The sequence below is a fragment of the Eschrichtius robustus genome, chromosome 1 (genome assembly GCF_028021215.1).
Source record: "Eschrichtius robustus isolate mEscRob2 chromosome 1, mEscRob2.pri, whole genome shotgun sequence".
NCBI classification, from domain to species: Eukaryota; Metazoa; Chordata; class Mammalia; order Artiodactyla; family Eschrichtiidae; genus Eschrichtius; species Eschrichtius robustus.
The window spans coordinates 13,893,530-13,906,991 of record NC_090824.1 but is presented as its reverse complement, the minus strand read 5'-3'; the positions used below and the strand labels follow the sequence as shown (position 1 = coordinate 13,906,991).

Sequence of the window (13,462 nt, the reverse complement as noted above, 5' to 3'; positions counted from 1 at the left end):
GCAGATCAAGGAAAGCCTCCACTTCGTTGGCCAACTTCCTTGGGTGCTCCGAGACGCTCTTTAGAAAGTGCTCTAGCTCAGGGGTCCCCAGGCCTCCACCTGTTAGGAACCACCGGGCCGAACAGCAGGAGGTGAGTGGCAGGTGAACGAAGCTTCATCTGCCGCTCCCCATTGCTCGCACTGCAGCCTAAGCCATCCCCCATCTCCCTGCCCCCCACCCCACCTTCTGTGGGAAAACTGTCTTCCACAAAACCGGTCCCTGGCCCCTGGTGCCAAAAAGGTTGGGGACCGCTGCTGTAGCTGTGCTGCCCTCTGCTGCTTTTTCCCAACCAGTGTCCATCGATTTCTGGCCAAAATTCTATTCCACAGCACTGGCTTTTCAGGATGAGGTGCCAAGGAAATAATAGGCTTTCAGCAATTCTAGAGAGCATGATTTAAACAAAAAAGAAAAAAGCCAGAGAGAAGCTGTCCACTTCTTTTTAAAAAGCAGGACCTCAGAGAAGATAAAGCAATTTCCTCTCAGCCAAATGTAGCTAACTCAGTTCCTGGCAGTCAGAATGAGAGCGTGGCCAACACCGCTGAAAGCCACCTTCGGCCCGTGTCACAGGCAGTGCTGGGTTCGGTAGGAAGGCGCTCGCTCCATTCTCCACGACAGTGGCTGCTGGTGAGCTCCCCTGCAGCGGGGTCCTTATTTGTTCAGGCGGTGCTTTCTACGCGGTAATGTACACACAAAGTCCCCTAACGGGGCGTCCTATTAGAGCCCAGGTTCCGACAGCAGGGCTGGGGAGGGGCCTGAGGGTCTACATTGCTCCCAAGCGACGCTGGCTGCTCAGGCCATAGTCGAGGACGTCACTGAATAGGGTTCAGGGAGTAATGCGAACTCAACACATTTGATACCGGTGAGAATACCAAGTTTTAAACGACTCCCCACTGCTCTGGTCTGAAGATGATAAGGGCAAAATCTCTGCTAACCAGCCCAGGGGAGGAAGTCCTAGTATCGAGTAACCAGACATTTTTTTTTTGACTGCAAGACCCAGGAGACCTGGCAGGACCACCAAGGATGCCAACCGAGAAGGTACATTCACCCCAGCAGGGCTGGCGCTGGCTGGGCAGGGGAAGAGTGGACCAAACGAGAACTCACACACCAACCATGACAGGTTCAGTTATCACTTAGCATGATTCCTGTCTATGCACATATATACACATACATATATAATATGCAAAACAATGGCTTTTGTGTCATTTGCACACGCAAAAAATGTGCAAGAGGTGAGAGACCAATAACCCAGACACAAACTACCAAGAAACAAACTCCAAAGGCAGAGGTCTTAACACGCTCGCACGCATGTGTCACCGTCTCTTCTGGTGTCTCCTGGCTCCCACGGGGCAGGCGCCGAGGCCTCGGAGGCACGCCCCACTCCCCTCCTGGTCTCTAGTCCTCAAGCAGAAGCTCCAGCTCCTCCAGCGGCAGGCGCACCCGGAGCTCCTTCTCCGTCATCAGGTCCAGGATCTCCTGCATCTCATCGGGGAAGTACTCCACGGCATCCAGGTACAGCACCTGGGGCCGGAGAGCAACACCCTCGTCAGCCGGCGCTCCCTCCAGCTGCCCCGCCACAGCCCACGCTCCCCTTGCCGTCCTAACCCGGCAACACCTTGACGCGCTTCAGGAAGGACGGAACTCAAAAGCAGAGGGAACGTGAGTAAACTCAAAGGGAGACCCTCTCTTCCAAAGTGGGGCCAGCAGCTGTTGGCAGACACTGCGGTCACCGTCAGCCTGGTCTCTGAACGTCTCCTGACTTGGGCTGTACGGGGCAGAGCTGGCACGTGGATCCCAACGCTCTCAGCACCTGGGCTGAGCTTCGGGCAAATGTTGGGAACCAGCTGCCTACAGCAACGCTCCCATGAAACGCCAGCTCCAATGCAGGGAAAGGAAACAAATGCCCCTCAGTCTCCAAAGGGGATACTTTGACTATGGAAAGGCCTGGGAAGTGCCCTGTCCCCGTGACACTGACTGGATGAGGCTTGGCAGGGAGGTCCTTGGGAATCTGAAGAGACCATGGCCTTTAGAACTTACCTTTGCCCAAGGACAATTCTGAAGTGCTTTGTAGAACACACCTTTGCTTCTTTCTTTGTTTCCTAAGGAAACCTGAGGCGAGGGGGAAAAATACAAAAACGATGAAAGAGAATCCAAGGCCATCCTGGTACTGGTCCACCCGGGGGCACTGCCACAGTGGCTGTTGGGTGGTATGGGTCCACGTACCACGGGATGCCCTCAGGGGCGACTGCTGTGTCTCAGTGGGCCTGGAGTTGACCTTTAACACTTCTGACTTGTTTTCATCTCCTCCATCACTGTGGGCCATCACACCTATTACTAAGAGTGCCTAGAACGAGGCCTTGTGTGTGAGGTGAGGGTGATAACTTCACACAGAGAAGATATTTGCTTTCATACTTGCCATTTTCTGAAAACTATCTTAGAGAAATGAGGTGACCAGGATTACTGAATCAGTAACCTTATCAAAAGCAAATTTCGGGTCAGAAATTTCAGTCAGAGCATGAAGATACTCAGCACGTTTTCAATCTAAGCACATTTTTACACTAAGATATAAAATCCTTATATCTTGTATCAACTCACACACAGGCGCTTTTTCCACACCTGCTGTGGAAGCCGGAGCAGCGTGTGTCCTGCCCTCCGTATCCCCGGGCCTCTCCCAAGTCCCAGGGAGGGACCTGTCCCTCCTCCAGGGAGTCACAACCCACGGGCAGGCTCCCCAGGCGGGCGTCCGCAGCTGTGAACGGGCACAAGCCGAGCTCACGGAGCTGAAGTCTGTTCCTGGGCTTCCTGCCCGCCCACCTCCGCCCGACTTCCTGTTCCCACAGCAGAGCTTTCTAGCGGGTGCTGGCTCTGCCCGCCAGGCAGCCAGGGCATGGTGTCCAGACAGGTCCGGTGAGGGCTGTTGGCCGACCTCTCAGAAATGCGGGGGTGGCATCAAGAGACCCCCATCCACAGCTCAGGACCTCTATCTACCAAGGACAGCCTCGCCTCCTTCTCAGATCTTTCAGGCTAACTCCCCCGGTCAGGAAGACTGTAACTCTGGCCTGTAACCAGCATCTGTGATAACCTTCAGGCAGGCAAGGTGCAGGGCTTCCTCACCCCCTCCCAGTGCCACCCACAGAGTCAGCCGCGTGGCCCGGGGGGCTCCTGCCTCCCTCCCTGGTATGAGCCTCGGCCATTCTGAGGCTGGACCTCTGAATTTATACCCAAGAAGCCAGTGCGAGCTGTCCTTCCTTCACACACCAAAATTCTTCAATGTCCTCTGCTAAAATAGTAACTACACTTAAGGCTTTGTTTGTTCTGGAAAGAAGAAAAACTGTATTCCTGTACTTTCTCAACCACTGTATTTGTGAGACTCACAGTTAACCCTGGAATCCAGCAAATCCAGGTACGTAAGTTGGCTAGCCTCAAATGAGAACTGCCCTCTGCTATTTCCTTCATCAGTTGGCCACTGGAAAACGCCTCTGCTGCATCAGGTATGAAAGGGTTAAACGCCAGGTAAAAGCGTGGTAGTGACCGTTTCTCCTCCAGGGAGCCAGAGCCACATCCTTCCACAGTGGCCCCACGGCGTCCTGCCCTCTCCTGGCACTCAGAGCCTACACCTCTCATTTTGGCCCTAATTTGATTTTTTCACTGAGTTTATCAAAGTGTTAGGAGCTCACCCAGATGCCTCAGAAACTGCTAGGGGAAATCACTGCTCTAATTAATTCTTGGTCTGATGCTAATCTTTCCAAAAAGACAGACATTCCTTAATGGTCCCAGTCTTTTTTTCTAAGTCAACAAGAATTTTTCTGTCTACAGTCCACCCAGACTTGGCTCATGGCAGATCCTCAGTAAAAGTACTACACGTTTGCACTTCACCCTATTTGTCTCTACCTAAAAAAGACTGGAGAAGTTAAACTGGAAGTGTGCAAGCTCTCCCTCTTTTTAAATTTAAAGTCTTTCATTGGCTTAGACACAGAGTATTAGCGCTGGAACCATTAGGGAGCATCTGGCGTGCTCCTTCAGTGAGGGGCCTGACGACAGGGGTGGAGCTCAGTGGGAACCCAGCCCTCCTGCTGCCGCCCCAGTGGCCTCCTCTGGTAACGGGCAGGGCCCGCGTCCAGGCCGCGCGTGCCCACGGACACCACGCTGGCGTGTCTGGACTTCTGAAGGTTTCCATTTCACACAAGGGAGTCAAGACGTAAAATCTGAGCTTTTGAGTCTGAAGAATAAACATTAAAAACACAGAAACTTTGGTGGTAATTCATCTTGATGCCGACTTCTGCCCACAGAATTGTGCCTGTTTGTCCTGGGTGTGCTGTCCTGAGATGCGTCCTTCCCTGCTACTCAGGCCTTTCGGAGATCAGGGGAAGTGCTCCCCGATGAATTCTGGACTCTAAGAGGATGGGGGAGGCCCAAACCTCTCCTAACCCCTAACTTACTCTCTCTGTATCTCTTTACACCCGACTCTGTCAAATGTCAATGGGAAATGTTCAAATACTTTGATCAACTTCTGAGAAATTATCCTATGGAAACAATCAGAGAGATACGTATTTATTTATAAGGAAGGTCACTCCTGGCTTCTGAAAGGTACAATATTCAGTGGAGGTCACTTTGATATGATTTAATAGCCTCGAGCTAAACAACACTCAAGTGGCCTAGAAGACTTTCTAAAAAAGCACGCAACTTGGCAGTAGATGCATTATAGTAAAGGAGGCCCAGCCCAATGCCAAGCCTTTAAGCAAAGGCAAAGACAATGCAAGACTCCATGAATGAAGCCCAGGGACCACCTTTCAGCCTGCACAACACATTAACAAAACTAAATGGCGTCTCACCGTATTCAATCACTGTGGTACTTTTAAGTAAAAACAAAGTTGCTTTGCAAAGGTCTATTTTAAAAACCACATTCCAGATTGAATCTTATCTTTTAGTAACAAAACAGAATCAGGACCGGGAAATTCTTAGAAGCAGAATGGCAACAAATTTAGGTCTCTTTCAAATGAAAGCTCTTAGACCATTTCCAAGTTGCTGACTCAGCGAAGTCAACTAGGAGAAAGCCACATGACATTCTGCTGCACCGAACAGCCCAGGCATCACTCCTCGCTATCATTCTACCAAAGGCCCCAGCAGAAAAGGCAACTTGTGATCCCTCCCACGTCCTGAGAGACCTGACGTCATCCCATCAGGACGCCCACAGGATGAGCCAAGGCTGAGAAGGGTGCGGGCTGCTGGACACCCGCACCGCTCACTTACGAAGGAGGAAGCAGAGCTCTGCGTAAACACAAAAACTCCGCATCTTTTCTTACCAAAAAATTCAAATACATCCTCCACAGTAAGGGGCACTGGCTGCCGTAGTCACTCCGCATCGCATTTTCAAACAGGGCTCTGATCCGATGCGTCAGGCCAGTCTCGGGAATGGTGGCGTGGACCTCTCTACCGTCTACCCTGCAAGACAAAAGCTCATGTAACTCCAAGACAACTTCCCACACCTACGTTGCAGTGGGAAGAGCTACGTCAGTGACAGCAGACGTCAGCGACAACTGGATCTGAGCACATCGGAGGCAGTGCTGCGCCCAGGTCTGGGGACACGGGGGTGCAGGATATAGTATGATGTGGCTCCTCCAGGGCCAGAGGAAGCCAGTGTCCAGGGTGCTGTGGTGTCTCCGCCACACTGGGTCTGCCTAGAAGGCACACAAACTCCCTGCTTCTCTGTTTTCTAAGGAAAACCTACCCTTTCATCAGCAGAGTGCAAATTTTACCATATGGGAAGGAAAGACCTTTCAGTTGAAAGTAGAGTGAATAAAATCCTGATGGAAGAAGTAAAAAACAAGTAAACTGAAATACTATTCTGGACCCCCCTGGTGGCTCAGGGGTTAAGAATCCGCCTGCCCATGCAGGGGACACAGGTTCGATCCCTGGTCCGGGAAGATCCCACATGCCGTGGAGCCACTAAGCCCTTGCACCACAACTACTGAGCCTGCGCTCTAGAGCCCACGAGCCACAACTACTGAGCCCGCGTACCTAGAGCCTGTGCTCCGCAACAAGAGAAGCCACCACAGTGAGAAGCCCGCACACCGCAATGAAACTAGAGAAAGCCCGTGTGCAGCAACGAAGACCCAACGCAGGAAGGGAGAGAGGGAGGGAGGGAGGAAGGAAGGAAATAAAAGTGAAAAATAATTTATAAAAAAAAAAGAGAAAGAAATACTATTTAGAGGCAATTCTGAACACTCGATTTCTAAGGTCAGAGTGAAGCAACAACAAAGCTTCTGGAAGGAACAATGATGCCTAAGCCAATATGTTCCCAAGCCTGTCGTTTGACCTGCAGATATAAAATACTGTATCCAAAAAAAAAAACATTTAAAACATGACACTGTTATCGTCAGTAATAATAACAGAGGCTAGTAATTAGTCTGCACTCTCTTTGTGCTCGGTACTCACCCTTCCCAGCAACCCTCTGAGGTAGGTTCTTTATTCCCATTTTACAGAAGGGGGAACCTACTGGAGACATGAACTGACTTGTCCAAGATCACACAGCTGCTAAGCGGAAGAGCTGGGATTTGACTCCAGATTCCAACACCAGAGCCTGTGCTCTTACCCTCATGCTTTTACTACACCTTCTCAGACACCTGAAGACCTGGCGGTCACCACTCATGCACCATAAGCAATGCTCAGGGATCCCAAAAAGCACGGCCTAGGGAGACAGCCACAGGAGCCTCTGACGAAAGCTGTTGCTACTTGCAAGTCTCTTATTCCTTTTTCACCGTGTTTTTCTACAACACGGAGGAACCCCCCGGCAGGCGTTCCAGGCCCGGGCCGCATTCATTTCTGCGTTCTGGAGGCCAAGTGGGTGGTGGGAACACGGCAAGCATTGCGTAAAGGTTCCTGGACACAGGGACAAGATGCTCTGTAGTTACCTCTGCACAGTTTCCACTAGTCTTTTCCTCATTTTCTCAGCTTCAATTGCAAACAACCACGGCTCCAAGGGTTTGGCAGACCTGGTGATCGCATCGAAGAATCTTCTGGTCTTACTGGCACTGTGGGACTTATTCTGAATCTGTACATATGACCTCCAAAGAACCTGGCTGCCCGGATACAACTTTAAAGCCTCCGAGAGAGCGTCTCGCAGAGGAGCCAGCGGGTAGACGGCGACTTTCACGTGGAACCTGAGCAGGCTCGTGTGTGTCAGGGTGACGGCCTCGAGGACGCTGCTCAGGCTCTGCGGGTTGGCACTGCCCTCCAGACCAGGGCCCTCTGCGGAAACAGAGACCTGGTGTTTTGCAAGTACCTGCTCATATATCCGCACAGCAGCGTCGATCCCTAGGGTCAAATACTGGAAGAGCATAAAGCATTTAACCAGGCTAATCAGGCGGCTAAAGGAATCGGCGGGAGCTGGATCGGAGACACAGCTCTCCCCCAAACAGTCCTGCAGCGCGTGTTCATAAGCCTTCCGAGCTTTCAAAATGTGAACGGCCGAGACTTGCCCGGTGTAGGGCCCGTAGGCCCCATTCTCGGTCAGTCCGGTCAATACGTGAATGGCTCGGGCTGGGGCGGCCCCCCTCACGTCCGGCAACAGCTCCACCTCCAGCTCGGCGTAGAGGAGACCGAGCTCACACAGCTCACGGTCCTTCAGTTCTCTGCTCCCTGCTATGCCGAGTGCTGTATCGAAAACTTTTCTGGCATCCTCTGTGTTGCCGAGCAACCACTCCAGATGCGCGTACTGCTTCCAGAGGCAAAAATTGTTGCGGTTGTCTGGCTCCTTAAGGAGATTCTTGGCTAGTTTTTTGCAGTTCTTTCCTTGTGATTTTAACCTCTTCTTGTTTTTAGTGTGCAGACACCAAACGACCTAAAGGTAAAAAGAAAAGAATGACTCCAAGTGCTCTGTGATATTAAAGACATCCCTTTGTACTGTCAACTGCAGAAAGCCACACAAGGCGTCTTCACTGCCTTCCGTTATCACGTGTCTCCTAAACACTTAGGCTCTCTGAGAAACAAATCAGGATTCCACCAGGGCCACAGGAGCCCCAAAATGAACACATCTAGGTTTCCATCTGAAATCCCTACAAAGAAGGCTTATATACTCCAAATGTTCTTCTCCAAAGATAGACGACCACCAAATTTTACCAGACACTATTTTAATAATACAGCCTGGTGTGTGCAATCTGCAGTTAAAGCATCAGAACTTTGGGTATTATAATTCAATACTAACCGGTGGCCAGCAGAGGGCAGAGGAGTCAACCCTAGACGAACTTCTAGCAGATAATGAAGAGCAGCATAAGTAAGTGGCTTATTTTATCTATTTTAATAAGCCCCTAAATCCTCTAACCGGGCTTAAGCCTAAGCTTGGTCCTTACGACTAACTGCTCACATAATCACAGACATCTGGTAATAAAGAGTCAACACAACAAAGAGCTCCCGTCACTGACGTGCTGGACTCACTCCCACCTTCCTCCTCTTCCCTGTGGCCCCTCAGAAGGGGCAGCCACACACCCGGTGCCTTTGGGACCCCGAAGGAGGAGGTGCTGTGGCCCAGAGCCCTGAAGAACACCAAGAGCCTGGCCATCCCACTGACAAACAGCGACGGGAAATGAGGTCCTCACACAGGTGAGGAGGAGGCCGGAGTTACCTTTGCAATCTCGTACTGTAACCAGGAGAAGCAGAGCTGAGACCTCTCCTTGCCTGAAAACAAAGGCATCACGAGGTGGAAGATGCTGCGGATGAACTCCTCCCCCTCTCGACTGTGACCCCTGGTCCAGTGCCGGCAACCCAGCTGGTCCGTGCGTCCGACACAGCTGACGCCGGAAGATGAAAGGTTGAGAAAAGTCAAGGGCTTTTCATCGTAGAGTGCATTGTCAAAGATGCTGTTCTCATCCATGGCCAGATAGAGGCAGGAGGCCGGAGGGCTGAAGCCGGAAGGCACACCCAAGAACTGCAGAAAGGCTGCAACCAGCTGAAACTGAAGATCCGGGCTGGAAAGTCGGATCAGAGACTGTCCGATATCATCAAACAACACCTGCAACGAAGACAAAATCAAGTGACCGAATGCAACAAACAAAAAAGCCTTCACAATTTTTTCCACAATTCTTTTTATAGGGATATACTTACGAGTCAACATTATCCAAATTAACTTTTAAACAGACAGGAGCTAGGTTGTCTGCAAGACGCAAAAAAGCTAGAGGCGTCCCAAGGCAAGCTGAGGGCGGGAGGGTGAGTGCCAGGGCCCTGCAGCGCCGGCAGCGTCTCACACTTCCTGGGGATCCTCCACAGGAGGGGCCACCGAAGCGGAAACTTTCAAAGTCTCCTAACGGATTCACAGGAAATCTAAAATCACGTTCACTTCTTTTTTTTTTACATTCACTTCTGAGAACACACAAAATTGCTTTTGTAGTTACTTTGATAAGTTACAATTGTGAAAAATTTTTATTTTAAGATAGAAGAACTTTACTACTTTGTGGTTTCTTTGTACAAAATTGCTTCAGGAAATGAAAAATATGCTCAAAAATACACAAACAGCAGCACAGTAAAAAGGAAACTGCAGGAGCAACGGACCATGCTGAAAGCAATTATAAGAGGCTAATACTAACTGTAACTGTTTGTAGCTGACTTCACGTAATAACTTTAAAATGTAAGGCCACGGGGGCTACCCTGTGTCTCAGGTCCTGCTTATCTGACTGGTCTCTGTGGCCCTCAGCAAAGAGGAAATCAAAACACGAGCACAATAAAAGTGGACTGCCTGGGACTCAGCTCATCAAAACCATCAACTAATCAGAGAGCTTTTTCTCCTCCAGGCTTTGACTAGAGAAAAAAATCTAAGAAATTGCTCGCGGCAGTCGTTTGCTCCAGAAATGAGCTTCCGGGAAACCGCCAAAATGCTGAGCCTTGAGAACTAACTTCTGAAGGGTGACCATGAACTCTGTAAGGCCATCAAACACCAAAGACAGAGCCCACCCACTCCGCCTGAAAACTTCAGCTCAGCGGGGCGGGGACCTCGCGTGCAGGCTCGCCTCACCACGGTCACGGTCACGGCGTGAGCTGCCATTCCCCTGGAAGCTGGCCCTTCCCTCCCGCCCAGAGGGCCCCTCTTTCCCTCCTCCCAATTCTGTCTCCGCAGTCTGGCCACCCCGTTCGCCGCTCCTCGAATGTCCCAGGCCCTCTGGTTCCTTCACTCGTGCTGATCCCTCTGCCTGGAGCCGAAGCTCTGGCATCAAATACTCTCAGCATCCAGGACTATTAACTGAGCGCTCACCACTGGGCAAGCTTCGTCCAGGTGCTGGTGACGCAGCAGTGATGGAAACAGGAAAAGTCTCCACTCTCACGGCACGTGACGTGTAGGGAGCAAGCAGGTCAAAGCTCAGGAGCCTTGCTGCCGTAAAACCTCTCAGACTGTACTTGTGACCTGTCGCGTGCCAAGCAGCACACAGTAGACCCTTGAACAGCACGGGTTTGAACTGGGCGGGTCCACTTACACACGGATTTTTTCACTAAACACGTCCCACAGGACCCCGTGACCCGTGGCTGGTTGAATCCGCAGCTGTGGAACCACGGATGCGGAGGGCTGACTGCAAAGCCATACTCGGATTTTCAATTGCTCAGGGGAGTCGGTGCCCCAACCCCCTCGTTGTTTAAGGGTCGACTGTAGTTGGTATCTTGTCAAAGTGGCTCAATTCCAGGTATCAAAATAGAATCTCTTCCTTTCGTTTAATGTAAAACTTCCAAAGCTGCTGGCCACTGGGCACACAGTAGCAGGCGCCAAGCCACGCAACAGCCGTGAGGGACGTGACCTGAGTGCCTGGCGAGCACAGGTGCCCAATAGGTGCTACTTCCTCCCCAGCGAGACGAGCTGGACACCCACCGTCCCAACACGGCCTCTACACTCCCATCCCTCTTGTCTTCCGGAGTCACAGCCACCCACCCATCTTTAAGGATCCAAGAGTAGGGTGGGGAAAGTGGACACAGTTAAAGAATCTTTGACAGTGACTCCACGCGTTTAAACCCTGAGCCCTCAGGCTTCCGTGTGAAAAATTAACTGAATAACCTGGAAGACCATCTCCAGAGGGGCGACCACCAGAGCCGAGCCCCCTCCTCGGGGACAAGAACCGTCAGGGCGAGTGCCTCGACGCCCCCCCATCACGAGCGGCGCGTGGAACTCCCCCCGGCTTCCGCAGGCAGGAGCAGGAGCAGGCTGGAATCTCCCAGGCCAGGCAGGTGCCCAGAGAGCCCAGCAGACTCCTTCCGGGGAACCAGAACCCAGCGGGAACGGGGGGAGAGCAAAGACCGCGCAGGGGCGTGTGGCGCTCGCCTGTCTCTCTGGGTCCTCACAGTCTTCCTCCGCCTGCTTCTTGGTCTTCTCGGGGCGCCACGGCCGCCAGTGTCTGTGGTCTCGGGACCGCTCAGCAGCAAGCCAGATCTGCCACCTGGGCAGAGTCTTATCTTTAATTTCCTGGTCGTCGTCTTCCGGTTCATCATCGTCATCATCTAGGCAAGAATCAAACTTCTAGCACACCTGACCAGCAAATAAAGCCACCACCAACACTTAAATCTACCTGCTTGTGCCAGCTACAGGGGTGGGCGCCTGGAAGGCCAAGGTAAGACCCAGGCCCAGCCTTCTGGGACACTCAGTGGCATTTACAGACTCTCCCATGATCACTCGGGTTCCCAGAAAACAACGGCAGGTTAGCCGATGAAATCAGATGATTGTTAATGCTATCACAGCAATTAAAATGGGAATGACACATATTTAGAACAGCACTGCCCAGCAGAACTTTCTGTGATGCCGAAAGTGTTCCAATTCTGTGCTGAGTAATATGACAGCTACCAGCTACAGGTGACTTACTGGGCACTTGAAATGTAGCTGGTAGAATAACTGAATTTTAAATTTTATTTCGTTTTAACTGACTTTAATTAAAATAGCCACGTGTCACTAGTGGCTACTGTACTGTACAACACACTCCTAGAATGCTAAATGACATTTAATGAGAGCATTGCTTTAGATTTTCTTAAGCCATCAGAAATTTTAGCCAGTGGCCCTATGACTATGACACATGTTCACTTTTTTTAAAAAAAGAAGCAAGTCAAGATATCCTATACTTTATTTCACTTTGTTTCCTAACTCTGAACACGCAGAATAGGAAAGGAAAAAAGTCTGAGTCTTCTGTAAAGTTCAATATTTAAAAATAAACAAACAGAGTATGTAAAATGGTGCAGCCACCCAGAAAACAGTTTGGTGGTTTCTTATAAAACTAAAACGGACTTACCGTAAGACCCAGAAATTGTATTCCTGGTGCTGATTCCAGAAAAATGAAAACCTATGTTCACACAAAAACCTATACATCAATGCCCACAGCAGTTTTATTCATAATAGCCAAAAACTGGCAACAATCCAAATGTCCTATGGAGGGTGAATAGAGAAACAAACTGTGGCACATCTATGACATGGGCACCACTAAGCAATAAACATGAAGAAACTGCGGACACATGCAACAGTATGGACGGATCTCAGGGAATTCTGCTAAGTGAGAAAAAGCCAATCTTAAAAAGTTACACAGAAAACAACTGTTAGTGAGGATGTGAAGAAACCGGAACCCTCGTGCATTGGTGGTGGGGATGTAAAATGGTGCAGCTGATGCGGAAAACAGTAGGATGGATCCTCAAAACATTAAACATAGAACTACCATATGACCTGGCAATTCCACTTCTGGGTATATACCCCAAAGAACTGAAAGCAGGGACTCAAACAGGTATTTGTGTATCCACGTTCATAGCAGTATTATTCACAACTGCCAAAAGGTGAAGCGATCCAAGTGTCCATCCACAGATGGAGAGAGAAATAAAATGTGGTGTATACATACAATGGAAAATTATTCAGCCTGAAGAAGCAAAGAGATATTGACACATGCTCCATACTGTATGAACCTTGAAGACATTATACTAAGTGAAATAAGCAATCACAAAACAACAAATATTGGATGATTCCACTTATATGACGTTCTTAAAGTAGTCAGATTCATAGAGACAGAAAGTAGAGTGGTGGCTGTCAGGGGCTAGGGACAGAGGAGAGGAATGGAGAGTTAATATTTAATGGGTATAGAGTTGCAGCTGGAGAAGATGAAAAAGTTGAGGAGATGGATAGAGGTGATGATGGTCGCACAAGTGTCTGAATGTAATTAATGTCACTGAACTGTACACTTAAAAATAGTTAAGATGGTAAATTTTGTGTGTGTTTTACAATTTAAAAATGTTGAAAGGAGTTACATGCCATATGATCCCATTTATATAAACATAGGTGAAATAACACAGTAACATAATAATAGACATGGAGAACAGATCAGTGGTAGGAGTGGGGGGGAGCAGGGAGGAGGTGTGGCAAGAAAGGTACAGCATAGGGGGCCTTGTGGCGATGCAGTGGTTCTGTATCTTGATTGTGGTTACGTG

The 13,462-nt window shown here is 50.0% G+C and overlaps 1 protein-coding gene across 2 annotated transcripts in view; it reads right to left on the bottom strand.

The window, feature by feature from the left end:
* The window catches only part of NRDE2 (NRDE-2, necessary for RNA interference, domain containing), a 46,904-nt gene that overhangs the window by 541 nt on the left and 32,901 nt on the right, over positions 1–13,462 (bottom strand). Inside the window, exons 9-14 of one of the 2 annotated variants that reach the window (XR_011073660.1) lie at positions 11,331–11,506; positions 8,658–9,044; positions 6,949–7,877; positions 5,341–5,479; positions 2,075–2,146; positions 1,355–1,558 (exon numbers count right to left, since the gene is read on the bottom strand). Coding sequence is in view for 1 of the 2 variants with exons in the window: in XM_068541603.1 (XP_068397704.1) it covers positions 1,433–1,558; positions 2,075–2,146; positions 5,341–5,479; positions 6,949–7,877; positions 8,658–9,044; positions 11,331–11,506 (1,829 nt within the window). In the remaining variant the exon portion in view is untranslated. Of the gene's footprint in view, positions 1–233; positions 1,559–2,074; positions 2,147–5,340; positions 5,480–6,948; positions 7,878–8,657; positions 9,045–11,330; positions 11,507–13,462 lie in introns of those variants that run through there. The other variant, XM_068541603.1, reaches the window with a different exon arrangement.